At 46.8% G+C, this 24,389-nt stretch overlaps 1 protein-coding gene across 2 annotated transcripts in view; it reads left to right on the forward strand.

The window, feature by feature from the left end:
- Positions 1 to 24,389, forward strand: part of LOC129385407 (uncharacterized) — a 168,761-nt gene that overhangs the window by 82,099 nt on the left and 62,273 nt on the right. For both annotated transcript variants that reach the window (XM_055072048.2, XM_072284036.1), the window contains one exon: positions 8,651 to 8,749. In XM_055072048.2, the coding sequence (XP_054928023.1) occupies positions 8,651 to 8,749 (99 nt within the window). The remainder of the gene's footprint in view (positions 1 to 8,650; positions 8,750 to 24,389) is intronic.

Consider the following 24,389-nt stretch of genomic DNA (forward strand, 5'->3'; position numbering starts at 1 on the left):
TTATCTGTTTCCGTGATAACTATGCCATTACGGCAACTGAGGTTTAAAATGATACGAATCTCCGATGCCTTTATATTTTAAGGTCGCTTAGATGATTTGGATTGGCTTATAATTTCTTTATTGACAGTTTTAAGATATATTTCAAGTTATATGGCTTGTGCTGGTTCGTGAGTCTAAGTGAATTGGGCTCCAGGTGGTGTCGTCCTGGTTTCTGGTTAGTTTTTGTCTTAGACAAAGTGTCTGATAGCATTCGCCGGGAAAATTCTTAAAGGTCCTTGGAAAGCTTGCATTATTTTTTTGAGTTGTTCGTGGGACCAAACTTTAGGTCCTTACTGAGCACGCCTATTTCTTTCTTACCTAATGTTTTTGAAAGGTTTACAACATTGGATTGGTTTTTTTGGGGAAAGCTTCCGTCATGTCTGGTATTTCTAGACTCGAGGCCCCTCTTGTTGGCCTGAGGTGGCTGTTTGGCTGGAAGGTTCTTTTTATTAAAGTTCGGTTTTCCCCTTTGTTTTTAAACCAGTTTTCCAGATTTCTTTGGTCGTAAGGCTCCAAATCTTTCTTCACTTGCGGTATCAGAGCTATGTTCTGAAGTCAGTGGCTAAAACTTCTTCGCTGTGTTCCTTGATGATATACAAAAGTGAAAGTGAGGCATTCATTCATGTTATTTTCCGGTTTGCACGAAGGTGGGGTGGGAGTCTTCCTATAGCTGGTGAAACTTTGATTGTTAGACTTTTAAGGAATATATTGTTTTCTGTGCAGGCTATGCAGGTTAACAGATGGGAGGTGTAGCTTGAAGGTTTTTGGTCAGTTTTCTAGCCTGTAGGAATACGGTGCTTCGTGGCAGAGAAGAGTTATTGACTTGCGTTGGCTATCATTTACTTGTCTTTTTGCGGGTAGATCTGCGTGGGGTGTGTTTCTGTTTTGCATGTTTCTTACCGCATACCTGGCTTAATTCGGCTCAGTTTCTGTTTGCCTTTGTGCGTGTGGAGGCGGGCGTGCGAGCGTCTGTGTGAACAATTCAGTAATATATTTCTTGTTGTATGTTGCAGTTGTGTCTGTTTGCAATGCCATTGATGTCATTTTGGGAGTAGTGCGTGTATTGTCGCTCGTTTCACCTCCCGCTGTGTGCGTTCCGAGTCTTCTAGAGGTTGACTGTTCTACTTGTGCAGTGGCTTGTTTCAAATTCTGCTATGTTCCCAATGTTCCTGAGGTGACTGTTACAGTTGCTTTTTCTGGGTGCATGGTCGGCAGAGTCGGTGTGGGTGGTATCAGAGGCAGATTTAAACAGTGTTTTTCTGTACTTGTCTTTAATAAAAGATTTGATGTGTTGCGAAACTAGCTGCATTCCTCTGCGGTTTAAAAGGAAACTGTCCCACGCTAGGTATTTTTGCGGTTCTTCGTCGATTTCTGCGTGGTGCATTGTGTCAACGTTCTTGTGGAAGTGTTCTAAATTGAAAATTATTGAGTTGTGTTTGTTGGTCTCCTCACTGTGCTTCATGAGTGTGCTAGTTTTGTGGATTAGTGGGTGGTGTCCGTTTTGTAGGCGGGAAACAACGGTTGTTACGGTTAGGTGTGTGTTTGGGTGAGTGGTTTGCATTGTTCGTATTACGACGTTCATAGACTTGATCGTTTTCGAGGTGCTTTGTAAATTGAGGTAGTTTGTGCCTACAGTGATAATTAGGTGTATGATGTGAACTGGCGTATCACAGATTAGCAGGAGAATATCTGATGTTTGCGTCCCACTCAGGCATTTTATGTACGGCGCGGGTGGGCCTGGTGGAAAGCGTTCCTTCAGATATCTGTACTGACTGTCTCCAAGGACTGCTACATGGACAAAGGATAAAAAGGGGCACTTACACTGTTCATTCGTCCTCAGCTGGCGGGGAGATTCAAAATAAAAAAAGGAGCTTGACAGATGAAATAGCACACTGCGGTATAAAGGTTATCCCTGTCTATAAACTTTATGCTATATCGAACGAAGAATTTCTTGTAGAAGGCATGAAAGCTGAGACTGCTGGGCCGGTGTAAGGGCAATACAAGGGACGCTCACATCACAGGACGATAGATCAAATGTAGGAACAGCACTGAGCGTACTGCTAGTAGCAGAGTAATTGTCATTGGGCGCCTCCATAACTTGCACGTCTTCGATCGCCATCTATATTGCCAAGACATTCCCCATGCACCAAGAACGCAGGGTATGGAAAATGGTTGCGAACGAGAATGGTGCTGCAGCCCTATGTGATGTCCACTGTCGCAAGAGGCAGCGGCAGACCTTTCGGAGTGAGAAAGCGGTTTCATGGAGCTGGTAGTGCAACAGCGCCTGAGACTCCGTTGCACGATATGGGCTCGACCATTGAGGCACTCGGAGGAATTGGACAACTGGTCTCCTCGAAAGCGAAGAACTGTCAGTGAGTAGCAAAGATAACAGCAGCGACAGTTCTATTTCGGCCCGTGTGCAATGTATAGCGGCACTGTGGCGCGACAGAATATCCCAGCCAAAGATAACGTACGTCATGACAGCACGATGATAACATAATGAATTCTATGGCATATAGACTGTCGGCAGTGACAACACGAGCAGTGAAGGCCGCCAAGCGGTGAATATGTTGAGCACTGGCTGTGTGGAGGGACAGTCCAGAAAAGGGCGTCGGGACATCCCGAAGTTAGCCGCAATACTTAGCGTTCCTAACACATACGCCATCTACAGTGTCCTCGTGTGCAGACCCAGTAAAAAATTGCATCAGGCTACTGGCTTACATGTGTGTTGGCTCACCGTAGTTTGGGACCTTAATGGTGTACAAGCCTATCGGCATACAAGTCTATCGGCCTACAAGCCTATAGGTCTATCGGCCTACAAGTCTACTAGTCTGATGTTATAACCTGTTGTTCTACTGTTTGTGGTGCCATTTTATAGGCGAGACCACTGTTTAAATGTGTAATTTAAATGTGTAATGTACTGTTTTGTGTATTGTGTAATTTCTTTTAGTCGTAAGCGTGACAACTCACATTTTTCATACAACGTCAGTAATAAAGAATTGTTACATACAGTATCATAAATATTTGGGTGTTCACCTAACCAAAAACCTCTCGTAGGCAGACCACATTGCAGCCATCTGCGCAAACGTTTCAAGGACATTAGGTTACCTACGTCGTAATCTGAGTAATTCACTTTCCAACATCAGGAAATTAGCCTATCAGGCATTTCTTCGTCCACAGCTCGAGTATGCATTATCCATTTGATCCCCACATCCTACCTGCTTAATAGACATACTTGAATCAGTCCAGAACAGAGCTGCCCATTTCATCTCGCGCAACGATAGCCACCACTCCAGCGTAACGCAAATGAAGCTCGATCATTCCCTCCAGCCTTTAGTTCTTCGCCTTAATATCGCTCTGTTAGCCTTGTTTCCCAAATATTTTTTTCGCTGCTACACAATGCACACAGCATATCCAGATCGCCTCAAACATGTCTCACCGATTAAATCACCACCTAAGTTTGGCGCGCATGTAAGGTACGACACATGCTTTTAAGTTTTCCACATTCCCTACAGCCATTCGTTCGTGGAGCAATCGGCCTGGCAACATTGCTTCTGAGTCAGATCAAGAAGTATTTCATCTCTTACACGAGCATTTTTCATAATAGCACTTAGAAATCACTTTATCTTGTTTCTTGCACTGGGCAATGTGCTTCGAACTTCTTGCGAAGTTTTTATTTCTATTGATGCATTGCCATCTCGCTCTTATGAACTGGTATATTATGCTGCGTCACGTGTTCACTTTTATGCCCTGTATATATTATTGCGCCTTTTTCCCGAACTATTCCTTGAAGCATTGTACTACTTGATCTGTTCATTTTTCCTGTATTTTGCTTTCTAGTATGAGCGCCTTACGTTAAATTTTACTCGTGTTCTTTCCTTGAAGTGCACCTTTGCGGTATTTGATTACTTCAGTTCTTCCTTTTTCATGTTTTGATCTTTGTAGTAATGTTGATGAGCCCGTCATTGAGGCGTATCTTTTGTACTAGACTTCAGAAGGCTGTTTACTCTTGTTTTTATTTTATACCTTGATGTTGTAACCCCCTTTACACAATAGGGCCTGTAAGGTATTTTAAATAAATGAAGTAATCAAATCGCTTGTGAGTTCGCATTCTCATCGCTTTTTTAAAAGCGATAACAGCCATTGATCCTTTCTCCAATCTAGATGGCGCATATCGATTTCTGGCTGGCCATGTTATCCTCACGGTGCTCTTGACACTTTCGTGTACACACACACGCACACGCACACACACACACGCACACGCACACGCACACGCACACACACACACACACGCACGCGCGCACGCACGCACGCACGCACACACACACACACGCACGCGTGCACACACGCACGCGCACACACACAGAAGGTTGCTTCTGAGTCAGGCCTCCTCAGCAGATAGTCTGGATATTCTATCCATTACGCCAACGACGCACGTCTATAAAGGCGATATAAAGCAACTTTGCGAATTTTCCGCGTGAAAACCAGCGCTTTGAAGCGCTTGTCGTCTGATGCATCTCGCATAGCGGTTTGCCCGTAAAACGTGAGCGCGTTCATCTTCTAGGTGTAGATGGAGCAAAAAGTTGAGGGACGCGTTTGTGAGTAAAATTTGTTGCTCTGCTTTTAGGATACTATTGTGCATGGGCGTGTTTTGAAGTTATCCATGTTGAACATCGCTATTCAAATAGTTTAATGGGGAATACAAATTCCGCGTTCATACCACGAGCCACCATTATGTCCTAGCGACGCGTTCGTTATTGAAGTCTGCAGTCTCTTATACTAATGTGAAAAATAGGCTTGCTGGCTCATGAAAGCTTTGCGCACATGGATTCTCACAGTGCGTAGCATCCGTAAATGTTGTTTACTCCTTTTAGTAACATGGCGAGCACTGTAGCAATGCTAAAGTATTACTTGAGAAGGCGGTAAACAGTATGACACCTTTTTTCCCTTGGCAAAGCGCGTGCCATTGTGTTTTCACATAATTTTAGCAACAGAAGGATTGACAGCTGGCCACAATAATGTCCCGAACTTATCCCGAGCACTAAAACGGGAACCACAACTTTCTGAACGCTCGTTACCACTCGAAATGCGCTCATTTTTAGAGCCTTTATTTTTGAACATTTCATTTCAAGCCGTAGACTCGCACCGACTACTCCGACACACAACCCGCCGTGGTTGCTCAGTGGCTATGGTGTTGGGCTGCTGAGCACGAGGTCGCGGGATCGAATCCCGGCCACGGCGGCCGCATTTCGATGGGGGCGAAGTGCGAAAACACCCGTGTGCTTAGATTTAGGTGCACGTTAAAGAACCCCAGGTGGTCTAAATTTCCGGAGTCCTCCACTACGGCGTGCCTCATAATCAGAAAGTGGTTTTGGCACGTAAAACCCCATAATTTAATTTTTAATTTTTTACTCCAACAGATAAAATTGAGGCCTGATCACTGGTGTTTTCTATGGCTGCATAGCAGTAATGATTTATGAAAATATTTTCAAAATTCATGTGTGAAAATTCACCGAATTACATCAAGGATTACGAATGAAATCATCATTTGATAATATTAGTATAACTAATAATACTAAAAAAATCTGAAATCTACAATATATACACCTTTTTAGAAGTTCCCAACTTTCTTGTAAGTGAAAAGACGCAAAATATTTGTGAAGATTTCTTCGTGTCAAAGCTAGCCATACTGATGCCCATGCTATGTGGGTAAGCACATGCGTAGCAAATGTGAAAACGTCTAAGCTGTTGTATCAGGGGAATTTGCTTTTACTCATTGCAGCGGACGCCTGGTTTGCTTTATTTTTACTCCATTCTTTATGCTCGCGAAAGTCCTTGGGTCAAGAAGCTTACCGAAGCCACCTCATACTTGTGTATTGTGTTCGATCAGCTCTTTTGAGCAAGCATAGTGGTTCTGTTCAAGCATAGCTTCAGTCAATGGTTTGTTTGACATTGACTCCATGATTTTGTGCTAGTGAGAACCGCATAAAACAGAAAGGGCTGGTCGCAATAATGTGTACAAGTGCTATCAATGCACGGGTAGACAAAAGCAGCCCATCATTGGGAAAATAAACTTTCACTTGGTATTTCTTGAACATGCTTGTCGAAGTAACACGCACTGAGGAGCTGCTATTGTTGTTTGATACATCGTTACAACAGCTTATATGTCGGAGCGGAAAATTTGCAGCCTTACAGAATCTTGTCTCATCAATACTGTTGAGATTCACAAATTATGTTGCCTAGTGTAGTTGGCCTTTCTATATTGAATGCACTCAAGAAGTAGGGGTGGGCAGTTTCAACTGTACCGGCAGTCGCAGTTTCATTTTTCTACTCCCCATTCTGCCAAAATTGTTATGTCTGAGAAATAATTCAATTTCTGTCGTTTGTCATTTGAAATAATGTATGACGTCGCCAGTAGAAACATCGTTGCGCAAATGTTTACCAAGGCGTAAAAACTGCTGATCAAATTAATCAATTTTGATAGGCGCGTTAACGAAAAAGATACCCTCCATCAGTCAGCATTGTGAATACTCTTGAGCACAACACAAAGCGAATGCATCTTTTTTTCATTTCTTGTTCCCTGACGTATTCCACACTTTTCTTTCCTGCAGTTAGGCGCTTTTTAAAGATTGCGTAGATATTTCGCTACGCAGATACGCTACTCTGAGTTCCTTAACATGATTGCGCAAAATCAATGTCATTTCGTATGCGTACCTACACAAAATGGCATTTTAGGATATCCCCTTTGTAGGCGGTAACTGATAATATACCTTATACTTTTTCCCACTTGTTCAACTGAACATGCTGCAGCGGGAACGAATAAAACAAGTGCGTCATGTTCAATTGAGCAAGCGCCAGTTTTGTACTCAAGTGCACATATCAGGGGCATCATGGTCTGATCACTGTAGCAGGCGAAACCGCGCGGGTAGTGCCGCGGATGCCTGATTGTTGGGGCCTCTGAAATGAAAGCAAGAAGTAGAACAGGACAAATTAAAAACTACTCTCTATTGTGATGAGAACTATACGGACACTCTAGGTGCATTACTGCCATCGTCGTCAGCATGATCTTCCGCAGAAAATCCAAGGGCGATAACATCGTCGCAGCGAGCCTGATGGTGTACGTGCGAGTGAAAGCGTGCGAGGGTGATAAAGGTGACACAATTTACTAAACTTCACAGTCCGCGAACTAGATAAACATGGGAACGATGTGTATCACATTTCAGCCATCTTGGATGTTTTGTGTTTCAGTGTGGAGGCGAACTACTAGAGCCGACCATGAATTTGAGATATACCCCACAAAATCACTAAAGAAACTCAAGACAGCTTACGTGTGGGATTGCAAAATCATTAGAGTCCCTTGGTAAAATGTTTTCTTCCGCACGCTCCTTGTCTGCTCATGCTCTCACCTGCGTTCTCACTGCGCCTCAGTAAGGCCAAATAAAAATGCCCCCAAGCGTCTCAGCGCGGGCGTTTGCCCGCGAGGAGTTCATAACTCGATGGACTACTCAGCGCCTTTCAAGCAGACATTGTTGCTTTTTATTACACACACTCATTTTATACGCTCGTGATGTGGCACCACCTGCTTGCAATTGGTCGCGCCGTCCAGTGTACAATGACGCGCACCCTACGCACACATTTAGTCAATAAGAACCGTGGAGCTGCAGTGGCGTCGGGAAGCGTGCTCGTCTCGCACCCCGAAGCCCCGGGTTGGATTAGCACTGAGACCGACATTTATCGCGTTTTCTCTTATAATCCTTTAATTTACTTTGTTTACAGGAACTTCCCCGAGAAATCTGACCTCAATCAGAGCATTTTGTGAAGTGTTCTTACACTTCATTGCCGTCGGCCATTTCTGCTATCACATTTCTGCCACACCGACTACGCCGGCGCATTTTCCTGTAATGGGGCATGTGAAGCTTTCACATTAAAATCGAAGAGACCTACCGGTTAGAGCGTCCACAACATATCTCAAAGAAAATCAATAGCCCAAAGAAAATGAATCATCCCACACAAAATTTTGGGCCTAGACGCCCAATTGGGTATATACAAAGCGTTAAATACTTATTCTACTTCTAACCAATACCCAATCTGTCTTATACACTTATTTACACATACTGTTCTAACCGGTATATAGGTTGTAGCTCGAGTTGGAGCACTCTATGATGCCGTATGCATAACGTGAGCTCGTGAGGTATACCAAAGAATGTATAATACATGATCCACGAGAGGGAAAAAAGAAAGGTCATTGCTGGTTTGTACACAATACAAAAAATCTTGATACGAATACAAACAGTACGAGGGGTACATATTCAATCCAATTTGCTTGGTAATATATATAGACCCTTAATCACGTGGCAACGCAAAGTTGCTATTTAAAGGATGGTAAAGGGTAACAAAGAAAATAGTACTAGGAATGACGCACCTGCGTAGGTTAAACATCAGCTGAGCACTGAGAGAAAATGAAAATTTAGCCTGCTAGATGTTTCCTACGCTGTGTATTTCTTTAGTAGAAAAACGACAGACAGCATTCAATGTCTCTCACTGAAAGAAATCCACAAAGAACGTTTATTTTCATCAGTGGTGAAAAAAATTTCCCATTTTGTATATGCAGGCAGACTGGCGAATCTGACCGGCGCAAGGACTTCGTACCGAGTAATCTATTACAATAACGACTCTATGATACTGGCTGATAGAGACCCAGGTGTGTGGGGTGAGTGAATTTTATGTCCTAATTTAACTAAAATAAAAAGAAATTTTGAAATCTTAGTAGCCCGCACTTGTTTCTATAGTGCCCTGGTCTGGGTAGCACTAGAATTCTTGCAGCTTTAGAATATCCATCACTTGTACTCATCCAAAACAGTGTTATCTCTTAAGTTCTACAGATAACGTTGTTAATGATTAATATATCTCGCTTTAGTATGATTTAGTGCTTCATATTCGTAATTGCGTATTGGTACATCGGTTATTTATCTATTTATTGACACTGTCATAATATATGGTACGCGGGAGTGGAAAGCATAAACATAGGAAGGCAGTGCGCCGTGCGGGGGCGAAGAGGACAGCGACTCTTTGCAAATACCCCCAAGAGAACCATCATCATTATCGACACCAATTTGGGAGCGTCGGCAGTGGCGCCTCAAAAGCGTGGCGCGAGAGAGTGTGGCCCGTGGTCCGTGGCGTGAGCAGTGCGCGAGGTTCGGCGGTCGACGGAAAACAGCTTCCTCGCTGGGCGTCTGGCCCATAGGAGCTATCGCCGCCCGCGCCAGTACGCCACACCCGAGTCAACGCTGTCGCCCCGCTCTTCCGCTGGGCAACTGGCCCAGGAGGGCTGGCGGTCCTGAACCGGGGCGGTCGAGCGTTCGGGTGAGCAGCCACAGGACTACCCCACCAGCTTTGGACGCGACCCGGTGACTGCGGCCGGCTACCTGAGCCCCGCGAGGCGGTCCGACCCGGCCGTCCAACCCGGCTGTCCGACCCAGCCGTCCGTCCCGGCTGTCCGACCCAGCTGTCCGACCCGGCTGTCCTACACGGCTGTCCGACCCGCCGGCCGACACTGCTGTCCGACCCCGCTGGCCAGCATCGGTTCCACGAGGTCTCAGACACGGCGACACACGCTTCCGCCGGAACTGTAGGCCGATCGTAATCCACCGATCCATAGATATAGTGGATGTCGTCTATGAGGCATTTTGGGAAACTGTCACGTGTATGTGCCGTTATCTGTGTTGTGTACGTCAATATAAGTCTGATGTGTGTTTGTGCTTTCGCGTGCTGCTTTTCCCTTTTTCTGGAGTGATCCGGCCCCAATAACATCACAAACTGGCGAGCCTGCCAGGATTCACTCGCAAATACAGTGAAAGGGGGCAGTTTCGCTTGAGCGCAGACGCACATTAGTAGACGGCACCATGGATTTAGAGAAAATCACGGCGATAGGACTCCAAATAGGATTGTCAGGCGCAGAACTTCGCAGATGGATTGAAGCCGAACAGGCAAAACAAAGGGACGAAAGAGCTGCGGAGCGAAAGGCAATCAAGGAAGCTGACGAGAGGCAGCGCGAGATCCTCCAACTAAAGCTTCAGCTTCAGGAAGGAGCTCGCAATATGCCGGCAGCGGCTTCTGAACTTTCGACTGTGCCCAACGCTACCTCGTCATCCCTCAACCCACAGAAGTTACTTCCTTTGTTCGACGAGAAACGCGATGACTTACAAGCGTATTTACAGCGATTTGAGCGCGTAGCAACAGGGCAGGACTGGCCACAAGAAAAATGGGCGCTTGCGTTGAGCATGAGTCTGACTGGGGAAGCTTTAACTGTGATCGGTCGCATGACTGCTGCCGATTCATTAGATTACCCGAAGGTAAAGAAAGCTTTACTGCAGAGATTCCAATTCACGGTTCAAGGCTACCAAGAGAAGTTTCGGAAAGCACGAGCAGTAGAGGGCGAAACTGGAAGACAGTTAGCCGCAAGAATTTCAGCCTATTTTGACCATTGGATTGAGATGGCTACTGTGCCTAAAACATATGAAGGTCTACGAGATCACATGATCTCTGAACAGTTTCTGCGCTGTTGTGAGCCAAAGCTAGTCATTTTCTTGAAGGAGCGAGAGTGCAAATCCCTTGACGAACTAGCTAGCTTGACGGATCGCTTTCTTGAAGCGCAGAACTGGACAAACCTGGGAAAGGGTCCCGATAACAGAAAGGATTTTGGTGGGAAAAACATTGAAGCTCCCAGGAAACCGCAAATTATGTGCACCCTCTGTCACCGGTTCGGACATTTGGCTCCTGACTGTCGTGCCCCACCTAAGCGTATGCTGAAGTGTAAGTTGTGCGACAGAACAGGACATACAGCTGAAAATTGCCGAACTCGGTACGGGGACAACAAACCAAGTTCTGCGTGTGCACTCACCGAATCTCACCCAGTCTGGACTAGTCCAGTGAAAGAATCAAAGCGTACAGGAAAGAAGACTCGCCGATCAAGTGACAGCGACGACAAGAACCCTGGGACTGCTGTAACTTTCCTCATCGATGGGATGCCAGTGGTTGAAGGCCGACTGCTGGGAAGAAGTGTTCGTGTATTACGAGACACCGGTTGTAATACCGCAATTGTCAGACGAGAACTCGTTCCAGAGATGTATATGACGGGAAGAACGAGCAACGTTGTTCTTCTGGACGGCTCAACAAGCTACCTGCCTGAAGCTGTCGTACAAGTGAACACGCCGTATTTTACAGGCAAGTTAACAGTGGCATGTATGGACGAGCCCCTCTACGACGTAATTCTGGGAAACCTTCCAGGCGTCAGAGGACCATACGATCCGGACTCTGACTGGAAGCACCCGGCTGCTCCCAACGCGGAGTCGTCGTCAATAGAAAGGAAGCTGACTAAGGCGCCTAGGAAGCCTCAGCATGTATCGAGCGTGGCTGAAGCCAAAACTGAAGAACAAGAACAAGGCAAGATTCGTCCCTTGTGCGTTCCGACAATTGTCTTGCGTGACGTAACCAAATGGCAACTCATTAAAGAACAGCGGAAAGACCCCACGCTGAAACATAGTTTTGCCAAAGTGAGCAAGTCGTTTAACTCGGGAAAGGGTCATAGTTACGAATTTGTCGAAGGAAAAGGATTGTTGTATCGCATTTACCACCGGGCCACTGGCAGAACTTTTAAGCAGGTGGTTATACCAAAAATATTTAGACATAGCATATTAGAAGTGGCACATGAAAACATCATAGAAGGGCATAAAGGTATCAGGAGAACAACCAATCGTATCCTACAAGAATATTACTGGCCGGATGTACACAGAGACGTAAAACGCTTTGTGAAGTCGTGCGACAAGTGCCAAAAGACAACCGCTAAAGGGAAAGTACAGGTCGCTCCACTTCCTCGTCAGTGTGTGCTTGTGTGTGCCTGCAAGAATACGTCCAGTTCGTTCGGTCCTGAAGATTTAGAAGCGCCGACACAAGACCCTCCGAAGTCGAGAAAGCGCCGGGGACCAGGCAAGCGGAAACAAACCCACAGAAGACCGCGCCAGGCACGTCAACAGAGTGTTGCGTTGGAGTCTCCTTTTGCAGGATAATTCTTTTACTATTAACTACATAAAAGATTGTGACAATGTCGGAGCTGACTACTTGAGTTGAGTGGCGCGTAATCACCTGTTCGTATATCAAAATGTGATTAGACAATGCGACCACGCAAGCGCTTAGCGTTTATTTGAAAACGTACAGACTTGTGCGTTAGTACCTTAACTGGGCGCAACGGCCTGTGAACAATGTGTTGTGTGCTCATATGAACAACCAGACAAACGAACATGACAATTTTCCTTTTTCTTTTTTTTTCATCCCGCGTCCATGTGTTAGAATAGTTGTAAACAACTTTCTCGAAAAGGGGGGTATTGTCATAATATATGGTACGCGGGAGTGGAAAGCATAAACATAGGAAGGCAGTGCGCCGTGTGGGGGCGAAGAGGACAGCAACTCTGCAAATACCCGCAAGAGAACCATCATCATCATCGACACACATTTGGGAGCGTCGGCAGTGGCGCCTCAAAAGCGTGGCGCGAGAGAGTGTGGCCCGTGCGCAGTGGCGTGAGCAGTGCGCGAGGTTCGGCGGTCGACGGAAAACAGCTTCCTCGCTGGGCGTCTGGCCCATAGGAGCTATCGCCGCCCGCGCCAATACGCCACACCCGAGTGAACGCTGTCGCCCGCTGGGAGGTTACCTCGCCCCGCTCTTCCGCTGGGCAACTGGCCCAGGAGGGCTGGCGGTCCTGAACCGGGACGGTCGAGCGTTCGGGTGAGCGGCCACAGGGCTACCCCGCCAGCTGTGGACGCGACCCGGTGACTGCGGCCGGCTACCTGAGCCCTGCGAGGCGGTCCGACCCGGCCGTCCTACCCGGCCGTCCTACCCAGCCGTCCTACCCGGCGGTCCGACCCGGCGGTCCGACCCGGCGGTCCGACCTGGCGGTCCGACCTGGCGGTCCGACCCGGCGGTCCGACCCAGCCGTCCGTCCCGGCTGTCCGACCCAGCTGTCCGACCCCGCTGTCTTACACGGCTGTCCGACCCGCCGGCCGACACTGCTGTCCGACCCCGCTGGCCAGCATCGGCTCCACGAGGTCTCAGACACGGCGACACACGCTTCCGCCGGAACTGTAGGCCGATCATAATCCACTGATCCATAGATATAGTGCATGTCGTCTATGAGGCATTTTGGCAAACTGTCACGTGTATGTGCCGTTATCTGTGTTGTGTACGTCAGTATAAGTCTGATGTGTGTTTGTGCTTTCGCGTGCTGCTTTTCCCTTTTTCTTGAGTGATCCGGCCCCAATAACATCACAGACACATACTGCAGTGTTAATTTAGAGCTATATAACGATTTGGAAACACTACACAAAATCAGTAAAAGACAACGCAAGAAATGAAACAACGTAATTGATCCAAGTGCCACTGACAAGGAACCTCATCCACAAAAATAACAATAGTACACGTGAAGCAGCTTACATGCCGTCTAGATGTGTTCTAGTGGCAACCAAAAGCTCGTTTAGTGCTAAGGAACGGGTGCTACAGGTTAGAGAATTTCAAAGCTGTATTATGCGTAGAAAAAAAACTATTTGAATGTTTTAGTATGCGCAGAACGGGTTACGCTCAAAGTGTGGGAGCTACGGCTAGAACATTCTGTTGCAAATGGCATATGGCTGCAGTCATAGGAGGCCATAGGAGGAGTTAACTATTACGTATATAAATTTCAGAGTTTCTATGCGTTAACACAATCAGTATGTCCATGTTCAGTGAGTGCAGAGTCTGCGTTGGCGAGAAGCTGCGTTTTTTTTTTTGAAAAACGAAACAAATGAAATGTACTTGAACTTTATTCGAAAGAGCTTATTTTGCAGTATTTATAGGGGTACCCAAACATGAACGTATATTGAAGAATGGGCTGGGGCCGACTTAGCGTTCTATAATAAGGTAATCTAGTGTCACGAGCAGTCTAAGTTAACGTGAGGAGCGAATAACCTTGTTTATAACCCGCAAATGTTTTATTCCGGGGTCCACCACTAACTTCCTTTAACGGATGCGGCGCCACTGGGAACGCGTAAAATGTACTCTCTCTTGACAGAGATAGCGCCACAATATAGAAGCCATGAAGACAAGTACTTCATTATGACACTAACGGGCACCGACAGTGCGGGCTTCGGCAATCTCAGCACAGCAGAGCTTCCGACGCTGTGTGGCCTGGTTTAGGCCTGCTGCTGCAGCGACAACGGAGTTTCCACACATATTTTGTCTTACGCGTCCGATTATCCTGTCACTCTCCATCACATCCGGATAGCAGCTTCAACATGCATCAACAGTGCTAACACGTCGCCTAATTCTTCGCTGACGATGGCACCAACCATGAAACTTGCGGCGCTATGCGGCGCAGAAGGACCAAGATGCCGACGAGCTTATATGGCTTTGGCCCAGAGAGAGACACGCCCACGTGAAAAAGAACGCCTTAGGGTGTTTTCAGCTCAGGCGACGAACTCTGCCACTGACGCTGAGCTTGTCACAGCTCAACTGGCGGCCCAAAACACTACAAGCTGAAACGAAATTCGACTCGGCAGGAGGACGTCGTGCGCCAAGCAAACCTGGAACATTGTCTCCGACCCTCAAATCATGCGCCTTTCGTTGCAGCGGACCATGAGTTCACGAAACAAACATGCAACAACTTCTGCGAATATACGTTTCACTTTCATGTTCTACCGAATCGTATGAAATGGCCATCAACGATATCTTTCTTTTAGTGCTTTCCCGTTTGCATATTTAGTGTCGTTAGACAGGAAAGAATTTCTACTAGAATAACGCCCAAATATTTACATTCGGCCGATCTTTTAAGCCTAACGTCACTCAAAGGACAGGAAAAACGATTGATGCGTCGTTTGCTGGTGAATCACATCACGACTGTTTAACTGTTGTTGATGCTCATTTGCTTGTTTCATATCAAGCGCGAAAAGACATCAGGCATAGCACAATACACTAATTGTTTTCAATATAATTATTGCTTTCATACAGTATGCAGTGACCCACATAAACCCTAAATTTATATGAGCTGCTGCAAAGTAGGTCGTTAATAAATAATATAATAAGGATCCCTAAAGACTACAGCGCATGACGTGAAGATGAGATGATTATCCTGAATTGAGAGAAACTAATTGTGAATGAAAATGAACAAAACTTGCTGTCCAGGAAGCAAGGATGTGGTTATTTGGCATGGCATTTAGTTTTACCAGTAGCTTAGAATGAAGCACAGATTCAAATCCTTTACAAAAAATCGGTGAATATGGCATCCACTTGATTTCCTAGATTTAGATTATGAATGACATCATGAAATAAATCGACTAATTGCTTTATAGGCCTGTATCCGCGACGGAAACCATTTAGAGCAGATGCTAGACCGTCATTGCAATCAATAAATTCTATAATATGGTTCTCACCAGCGTGCTCTTACATTTTACACATGTGTGAGGTAAGGCATGTCAGCCTGTACTTAGAGAGCTGTTTCTTACAACCTAATTTGTAAAAAAGGGGAGAACATTAGCTGTTTTCAATGAAGTTGGTACTGTGCAAGAGTCTAAGGATTTCTCGAAGGCAACATTCAGGTACTGTACTGTTGATAAGAGTATCGAGCAAGAAACCAATTCGGAATTGCACTAAAACCATGAGACCGCCTCATGATAACATTAAAGAATAAGTTTAAGACGCCATCAAAACTGATTACATTATGACCTAGGTTAATAGTCGGCGTTTCATAAATAAACTCTCAAAGTTCATGTTTGCCGAAAGGAAAACAGGCATAAAATACGTTTTAGAATTACACGAAACTACAAAAGGGCCATTATTAATGATGCAGTTAATCTAGAAAAAGGCAGTGCCTGCTAAACTGATGAACTAGGCGAACCGTGGTCCAGAATCTGCTAGGATTTGAGTTCGGTGTTGCACCAAAAGCAACAAAGAAATGTTTAGCATTTTTAGTCCGAGTACGAAGTCTTTCCTTGGCTTATTCAAAGGTAGCGCGAATCTCAGATTTCGACTGTTTTGATTTGCGTAAGCTGTTGACATGACAGGACAGCTTCAATATATCCCGGTTGATACAAGGACATTTATTATTTATCTAATTTCTTTTCAACAGAAGGTATTGATCGATGCATTATTTCACTAAGTCAAAATAGTCAACAAGACCGTCACCATGAGACACATCAGTGAGTGACATGACGTGATAAAAAGTTATCTGGCAGGGTGTGACATATACATGTATCATCGAATTTATTTAAATCGTGATATATGTAATACCTAAAGCGTTCGTGTACAATAGGAGAGTTAATGAATATCGGAACTGCATTATTATTGGAGATTCCATTGAAAACCTTGACACGTGTACTTCTTTATCTTGTATTTATCTTTATCTCTAACGGGCGACCAGGTTTCGCCACCTAACAAATGTTATCGCACAGCGCAGGATGCGCCGGCATGTATCGAAAGTTCTTGGAATATTATCGATAGTTCCATCTGCTGTTTCTCACTGAACCTTGTGTAGTTTGATCTCATCACGTGACGCGAAATGTATAGAACTTTCTAGAAGACACGCGGGCTCCAGCGATTGCTCTGCAACCTTCGATGACTGATGTATAAAAGCCGACGCGCTTGACCCACTGATCCGACTCTCGACTGTATCTTGCTTCTGAGGGCACAGGTTCGCCAAATAACGCGCTAGTTTCGTCATTCAGAGTTTTGTTGCCTTCTTCACCGCCACTACCACGTGACAACATTATCCAATCATTCGCTATGGCTATTATGGGGCGATAAACTCCACAAAATTGCTAAATTCTGCACATATATTAGTAGCTTGCACCAAGCTAAATGTACATTAGAAGGACCTGGTAATACCTTGCAGTATAAATTTCCACGCAAAAACAAAGTAACACCACAACTTTTTTATTTGGTGGTTATACCGGAAAACAACGTATCCAGGAAGCCTGAAATCAGACTCCTGAATGTCGCCATGAAGCCATGTTACTGTTATATATTGTCGCGTATACTCTGCTGAAGTATACACACTGAATGGGGATCCAGGCGTTGTCCTTCACGAAACGACACCGTTGATGCGCGATGCCGAGACGAACCTCGTTCTCTTCTTCTTTAGTCCCCTTCCTGTGCCACTGCATGTGGCACTACCCCTCTTCAAAAGAATGATAATAAAAGAATGAAAACATACATAGGCTTGACGTGAGAGCGCCGAGATACGAACACATAGGCTATAGTCACAATCACTGTGGTGTCGCCGAAAAAACAACCACGTCGTCGAGGCAGACGAGGCAGGTTTGCCACTTCAGACCAGCGAGAACGGTGTCCATCATTCGCTGGAAAGTTGCTGGTGCCGAACAGAGCCCGAAAGGAAGTACCCTGAATTCGTACAGGCCATCTAGAGTGACGAAAGCAGTTTTTTCGCGGTCTCGTTCATCTACCTCAATTTGCCAGTAACCGCTCTTTAGATCGAGAGACGAAAAATACTTAGCTCGCCGCAACCTGTCTAAAGAGTCATCGATACGTGGTAGTGGGTACACGTCCTTCTTGGTGACATCGTTGAGGCGTCGATAATCAACACAGAAACGAAGCGTTCCGTCTTTTTTCTTGACCAGAACGACTGGAGACGACCACGGACTGTGCGAAGGCTGAATGACACCATCATCTAGCATCTCCTTGACTTGGGCTTGAATTGCCTCACGTTCTTTCGGCGAGACACGATAAGGCTGTTGTTTGATGGGGCGTGCGTCGGCGGATGTCGTGATTCGGTGCTTCGTGATTGGCGTTTGGCCCACCTTAGTGGACCGAGCGAAGCACGCGCGGAATTCGTTCAAGAGTTCCTGCAGTGCGCTCTTTTGGTCGTCCGTAAGCTCGGAGTCTATATCGACGTCTCTGAGCGAACCGTCGTTTGTGTCCACTTCAGAAGCAAAGCACTCGACGATGTCCGTTGATGGTTCGGCGTAGGCGAAGGCAGTGCCACGAAAAATGTGCCGATGCTCAAAGCTAAAGTTGGTAACGAGGACCGCTGTCTGGCTATCACGAAGTTCCACAAGGCTTCGTGCTACACAAATACCTTGGGCCAGCAACATAGAAATGTTGCCTTCTACAATGGCTTCACCGTCTCGTAGCTCGTCGGACTTGACCGGGACCATAACACTCGCACGCGGCGGTATCGTGATGCTGTCGTCCGAAACGCGAAGTGCGGATCTGTCCAACGGCGTCGGTCTGTGTTGTTGCCCTTTGTATCCAGAAAGTGATGCAGCGCTCGCGGAGGTCAATAATGGCGCCATATTCCCCGAGAAAGTCCATCCCAAAAATTAAATCGCGGGAACACTCGCGTAGAACCAGGCAAGTGGCGAGAAAAGCAGCACCACGAATTTCTACTCTCGCCGTGCATAAGCCAAGCGGTGTGACGACGTGGCCACCTGCCGTACGAACTGGTGCCACATTCCAGGGCAACGTAACTTTTTTCAGAACGCTCGCCAGTTTGCCACTAAGAATGGAGTAATCGGCGCCGGTATCTACAAGTGCACTCATTTTTCTGCCGTCGATCAACACAGGTATGTCCAGTGAAATTTTGTTGGCGGGAACTGGTTCTGGCGTCTTCGTGTTCTCGTTGTTCTGCGGTCGGCACGATACGAGGTCTTCAGCGCGTCGAGTATCAGCGGCCCCACCTCGGAAGGTCGCTGACGTCAGTTTTCCCGGCGTGGACTTGGTGATCGCCCTTTCGTCGTCCTCGAGGTGGTATCACTAGCAGGGAAATATCGCCGCGGTGAGGGTGAGCGTGACTGCCGCTGCGATGCACCCGGCCTGCGCTGCTGTTCGATGAATTCTGCGATGTCGGCAGGCCTCTGGCCAATCCTAGGTCGAGGCGAATTGATGGAAAAACCCCGCAGGCCGAGTCGTCGATAGGGGCACTCCCGATACACATGACCAGCTTCGACGCAGTGGTAGCACGGCGGTCGTCGGTCGGGTGCTCGCCAAACGTCTGACTTCCTCGCGGGTGTTCGGCGGTCGTCGAAGTACGGTAGCGGAGTTGTCGGAGCGGCTTGCGCCGATTGCAACACGACTGGCGACGCAACATAAGTAGGTGCGAAAGCTTGGGCGGGGATCACTAACGTTTCTGCGTAAGTCTTGCGCCAGGATTCACTTGGCAGAGGTGGCGCTTCACTGCTGGAAAGAGATGCCTGCAGTGCCTGCTGTACTTCGTTGCGTACGACGCTGGCGAGGGAGCTGACTGGTGGCGGCGACGTACCGTGGGGCTTCTGCAACTCGTCGCGAACCACTGAGCGAATCAGCTCGCAAAGCAAGGCGACATCGCACCCGAAGCCTACGGGCGTATCCGGAGTGCAGGCGGAATTTACTTGTCGGTTGTACATGTTCGACCGTTGCTGAAGCGTCTTCTCCATTGCGATGGCTTCGGTGAGGAACTCCGCGACAGTCTTGGGCGTATTCCGAACAAGACCGCCAAAGAGCTGTTCCTTTACGCCTCTCGTCAGATGACGCACCTTCTTTTCTTCCGACATGCTCGGATCTGCACGCTGAAAGAGACGCGTCATGTCCTCCACGTACATCGGGACGCTGTCGTTGGGCTTTTGGACGTGTGACTGAAGGGCTCGCTCCGCTTTTTCCCGGCGATCGGGGCAGGAGTAAGTCTCCAGTAGCTTGCGCTGGAATTCAGGCCAGGATGACAGGGCACTTTCGCGGTTCACAAACCACGTGCGAGCACCATCTTGGAGACTGAAGTAGACGTTCCTGAGTTTAGCGTTGTTGTCCCACTCGTTAAACGCAGCCACGCGCTCGAACTCTGTCAGCCAGTCCTCCACGTCTTCAAATATGTCGCCATGAAAAGCCGTCGGCACTTGGGGATTCAGCAGCATTAGGTAAGTCGGTGTCACCCTTTCCGTAGAAGTCGCAGTGGTCGTAGTCATCACTTTTTCCGGGAGGTTTGCAAATTCTGGGGCGAGGCGTCGGATTCGCATGCTTGTGCGGTGAACTGGAGTTAACTCCAATTGTGCGAGGTTCTTGCTGCCCAGTGGGGTCTCCTGCATAAGTTGGGTGTACCCAGCACCTCCACCAAATTGTCGCGTATACTCTGCTGAAGTACACACACTGAATGGGGATCCAGGCGTTTGTCCTTCACGAAAGGAAACCGTTGATGCGCGATACCGAGATGAACCTCGTTCTCTTCTTCTTTAGTTCCCTTCCTGTGCCACTGCATGTGGCAATATCTAACAAGCGAGGAACAAGAAAGAAGCGGTAAATACTGCGGTAATTTTATAAATATGCTTCTGGCTTTAAAATTCGGAAGCACAAGGTCAGCTGTTTATTGGTAGGATTATTAATTTGAAGAAGAAATTATGCTTGACAACATCTCGCACCGGTTCGTGCTAGACGCCAGCTCGGATCTGCGCCTGGGGCCACGATTCCATGCGTACGTTAGCTCCTTCCTCAGGGATCGCAAGGCCACTGTCAAAATAGGGCAAATCAAATCGAAGGAATTTACATTGGGAGCGAGAGGCACCCCGCAAGGGGCCGTCATCTCTCCCCTACTGTTTAACATCGCCATGAAGGGCCTCTCGGACAGACTGGCCACAGTAAGAAGAACGGGTCACGCCCTCTACGCGGATGATATTACCATGTGGTGCATGGGAGGGTCTTACGTTGCAGTTGAGAGTGCGCTCCAAGAGGCGCTCGACATCACAGAACACTTCCTACTAGACACGGGCCTGAGTCTGTCACCAACCAAGTCCGAACTTCTATTGTATAGGCCCACCCGACGTGGAGTTAGGTGCTCCACACCCTTAGATCAAGTTCCCATAGCCCTCAATACGAGGGACGGACAACAAATCCACAGAGTGGATACCATCAGGGTCCTCGGACTCTTGCTGGAATCTCGCGGGGGCAACTCACAGACTATAGCCCGCATTACTTCCAAGACGGAGAATATGCTTCGGCTTATCCTCAGGGTCTCGAACCACAGAGGGGGTTTAAGCGAGAGCAATCTACTCAGACTCTACCACGCGTTTCTGATGAGCCACGTTAATTATGTAGCCTCCGCGTTGCGCAGGTCTAAACGGGAGGAGGCCAAAATCGACGCGCTCATGCACAAAAGCATCAAGCGCGTGCTGGGTTTACCACTCACTACCGGCACCGCGCGTCTCATGCAACTAGGCATGCACAACACCCTATCAGAGGTGATCGAGGCCCAACGAGTAGCCCAAATAATACGACTCTCATCATCGCGAGCGGGGAGACGCATCCTCGAATCCGTTGGATGCGGTCACCAGGAAATCATGGAGCGCAACGTGACCCTATCACCCATGGTCCGAGAGACGTTCCAGGTAGATCCCATGCCACGAAACGTCCACCCTCAATACAATGTAGGGCGCCGGGTAGCCAGGGCTCGTTCCCTGTTAAAAGCGGCTGCGGCCACTCCGAATCTGGCATGTTTCGTTGACGCCGCCCAGTACGAGCGCTCTGATCTATGCCGTAGTTTCGGTTGACTCCAATGGCACTCTCGTTAACTCAGCATCCATGCGGAAGGTTTCTGCAACAGTAGCCGAGTAGGTTGCTATAGCTATAGCACTGAAGGACCCTCTACGTCCCAATATCTTTACAGACTCCAGGTCTGCAGCCCGAGCTTTCGCCTCCGGCTCGATCTCAAAGGAGGCGGCGGCCATCCTCGGCAGCAAGGGGGCTGCTGGTTTTCATAGCATCAAATGGTTCCCGGCCCATATGGGAATCAATGTGCACTCTGAGTTTGTTAGCGCCAATGAGTTGGCCCATGACTGTGAGCGAGGTCTTACACACCGCGGCGGTTCAGGTGGACTCACGGGCGGCGACTTAGGACTGTACAGGGATTCGCTTCTCACCTTCCATGAAATCTTGGCACATTATCAACTTGCTCGGCGCGCCTTTCCACTACCACACCCTAAACTTAATAGACCACTATCGTCGGCATTTCGCATGCTTCAAACGGGGTCATTTCCCTCCAGGGGCCGATTCAGTCACTTCGCGCCTAATGTAGAACCCCACTGTCCAGATTGTGGGGAGGCGTACTGCTCCTTATCCCATATGCTCTGGCAATGCCCTGCGTTACGCAGCTCATCGCTAAGCACTCTAACCGACTGGGAGGCAGCCCTTAAGAGTGGCGACCTCTCAGAGCAACTACGGGCTGTCCAGAGGGCCTGCGACAGGGCGGAGGACCACGATCTTCCGACCCCGACGTGCGTGCGGCCCGCGACGGCTACGGGAACTCTCTGAAAAGGGAGGTACCCTAACGCCGGTTCCTCAGGAACATTAATAAAGTTCTTTGTCTGTCTGTCTGACTCTCAGAAAAACACTTTTTGTAGCATGTATTGAGGAACCGAAGACTTTGCCGGGAGTTTCTCATGTCGCTCTAAAATGTTCTGATTAAGCTTTTTATCTAATTATATTATTTGAGAACTTGAATATTTGTTAGGACTAATTATCTAATTAGGTGGAAAGAAAAAAATAATTGGAGTATCTCCAAGCCAAGGCAAACAACATTACCTTGGTTCCTTCCGGCTCCGTGGCATTGTCATATTTCTTTAAAAATCAGGCTAAATTTAGGTGCGCCACCTTGTATAATTATACATTCTGACTATTACGTCGTAGCTTGCTGCTGCTTATTTGTACTTTAAAAGACACCAATGCGCTTTAAACCGTTGTTTGCCTCAGCCATATGCGACACGCTTCCGGACAGCAAAGTTACATTTATTAACATTCTGTTAAAAACACCGTTCTTTTCATATTCTCAAGTTGGAGCACGACTGGGAGTGTCAATACTATAAGGGCTTCTGTAGCGATTCCCCGTGTAGCATATCGCAGAAAAAATTATCGCTTTACACAATTCTCAAAACTTTGTCATCATTCCGTACCAGCAACCAACTCCTCCTTCGGGCATATTACAAACATAATCGAGTTAAACATTCTCAGAAATAGCGTTTGGGTTATTCTAAAAAATATTGAGGACGACGCAACGAGCTATGGAAAGAAGAATGATAGGTGTAACGTTAAGGGATAAGAAAAGAGCAGATTGGGTGAGGGAACAAACGCGAGTAAATGACATCTTAGTTGAAATCAAGAAAAAGAAATGGGCATGGGCAGGACATGTAATGAGGAGGGAAGATAACCGATGGTCATTAAGGGTTACGGACTGGATCCCAAGGGAAGGGAAGCGTAGCAGGGGGCGGCAGAAAGTTAGGTGGGCGGATGAGATTAAGAAGTTTGCAGGGACGGCATGGCCGCAATTAGTACATGACCGGGGTAGTTGGAGAAGTATGGGAGAGGCCTTTGCCCTGCAGTGGACGTAACCAGGCTGATGATGATGATTATGAAAAAATATTTTTTTCATGTACTTATGATTTGTACATCAGACCAGACAAACGGATATTCTGCTAACGTTCTCGATCATAGATTATTTCAATCTACATGAAGTTTTAGATAACGTTTTGCATTTAGGAACCATTTTGTAGAAGTTACCTATACTCCTCCGCTTATTATACTTTCCCTAACGTGTTTTCTGTAAAATCCCTCTCCATTCTGTACGGCCATCAGCACCTAAGTGTATATGCACAAATAAATAAGCAAATATATAAATAGATAGGTATATAAGCGAGTTATTGAAGAACACAAAATAAATACTCATTCATAATTCTGAAAGGCGTGAAGAAATTTTCTTTTCAGTCAAAAATATCACAAACACTATCCAAACGCTCTAAAGATCTCCAGCATAATACATCTGAATCCAGTTACAAATACTATGGTTTAATGTGCATAAATGCAAGAACAGTATAGCACGGAGTTTGAGGCATGTTTACTGGAAGCAAATGCTTCTCTTAAAAGAACGCATGTAGCAAACAATTGTGTTCAACATCTTCATTCGGAAATAGCAGGAACTGTCACAAATTGTATACAAATATACTTCAGTGGAATCCTAAAAATTGATACAGGACATATAAACCAACACAGAAAAATTGCTGACACAGTTCACAGGGGGTCACGATGTACTTGAGGTCTGTATGAAGATCTCTTTGACAAGAAGTTCGCATAAAGTCTTATATTGTCGCAGCAATAATTCACGTTCTAACACCTTAACAAGATTAATATCCTTGTGGCTATGACTTCTCATATCGGAATTACTTTTTTAACCAAGCAAAAGCATAGAAAATAACCCAAATTTGTAAATATTCAATACTTTTCTGGAAAAACAATGCCAATATTATACATGGTGCCGCATGTTCTTGTGAACAGACACAATAAAACTACCTAGCATTATTCACTG

The sequence above is a fragment of the Dermacentor andersoni genome, chromosome 8 (assembly GCF_023375885.2).
Source record: "Dermacentor andersoni chromosome 8, qqDerAnde1_hic_scaffold, whole genome shotgun sequence".
Lineage (NCBI taxonomy): Eukaryota > Metazoa > Arthropoda > Arachnida > Ixodida > Ixodidae > Dermacentor > Dermacentor andersoni.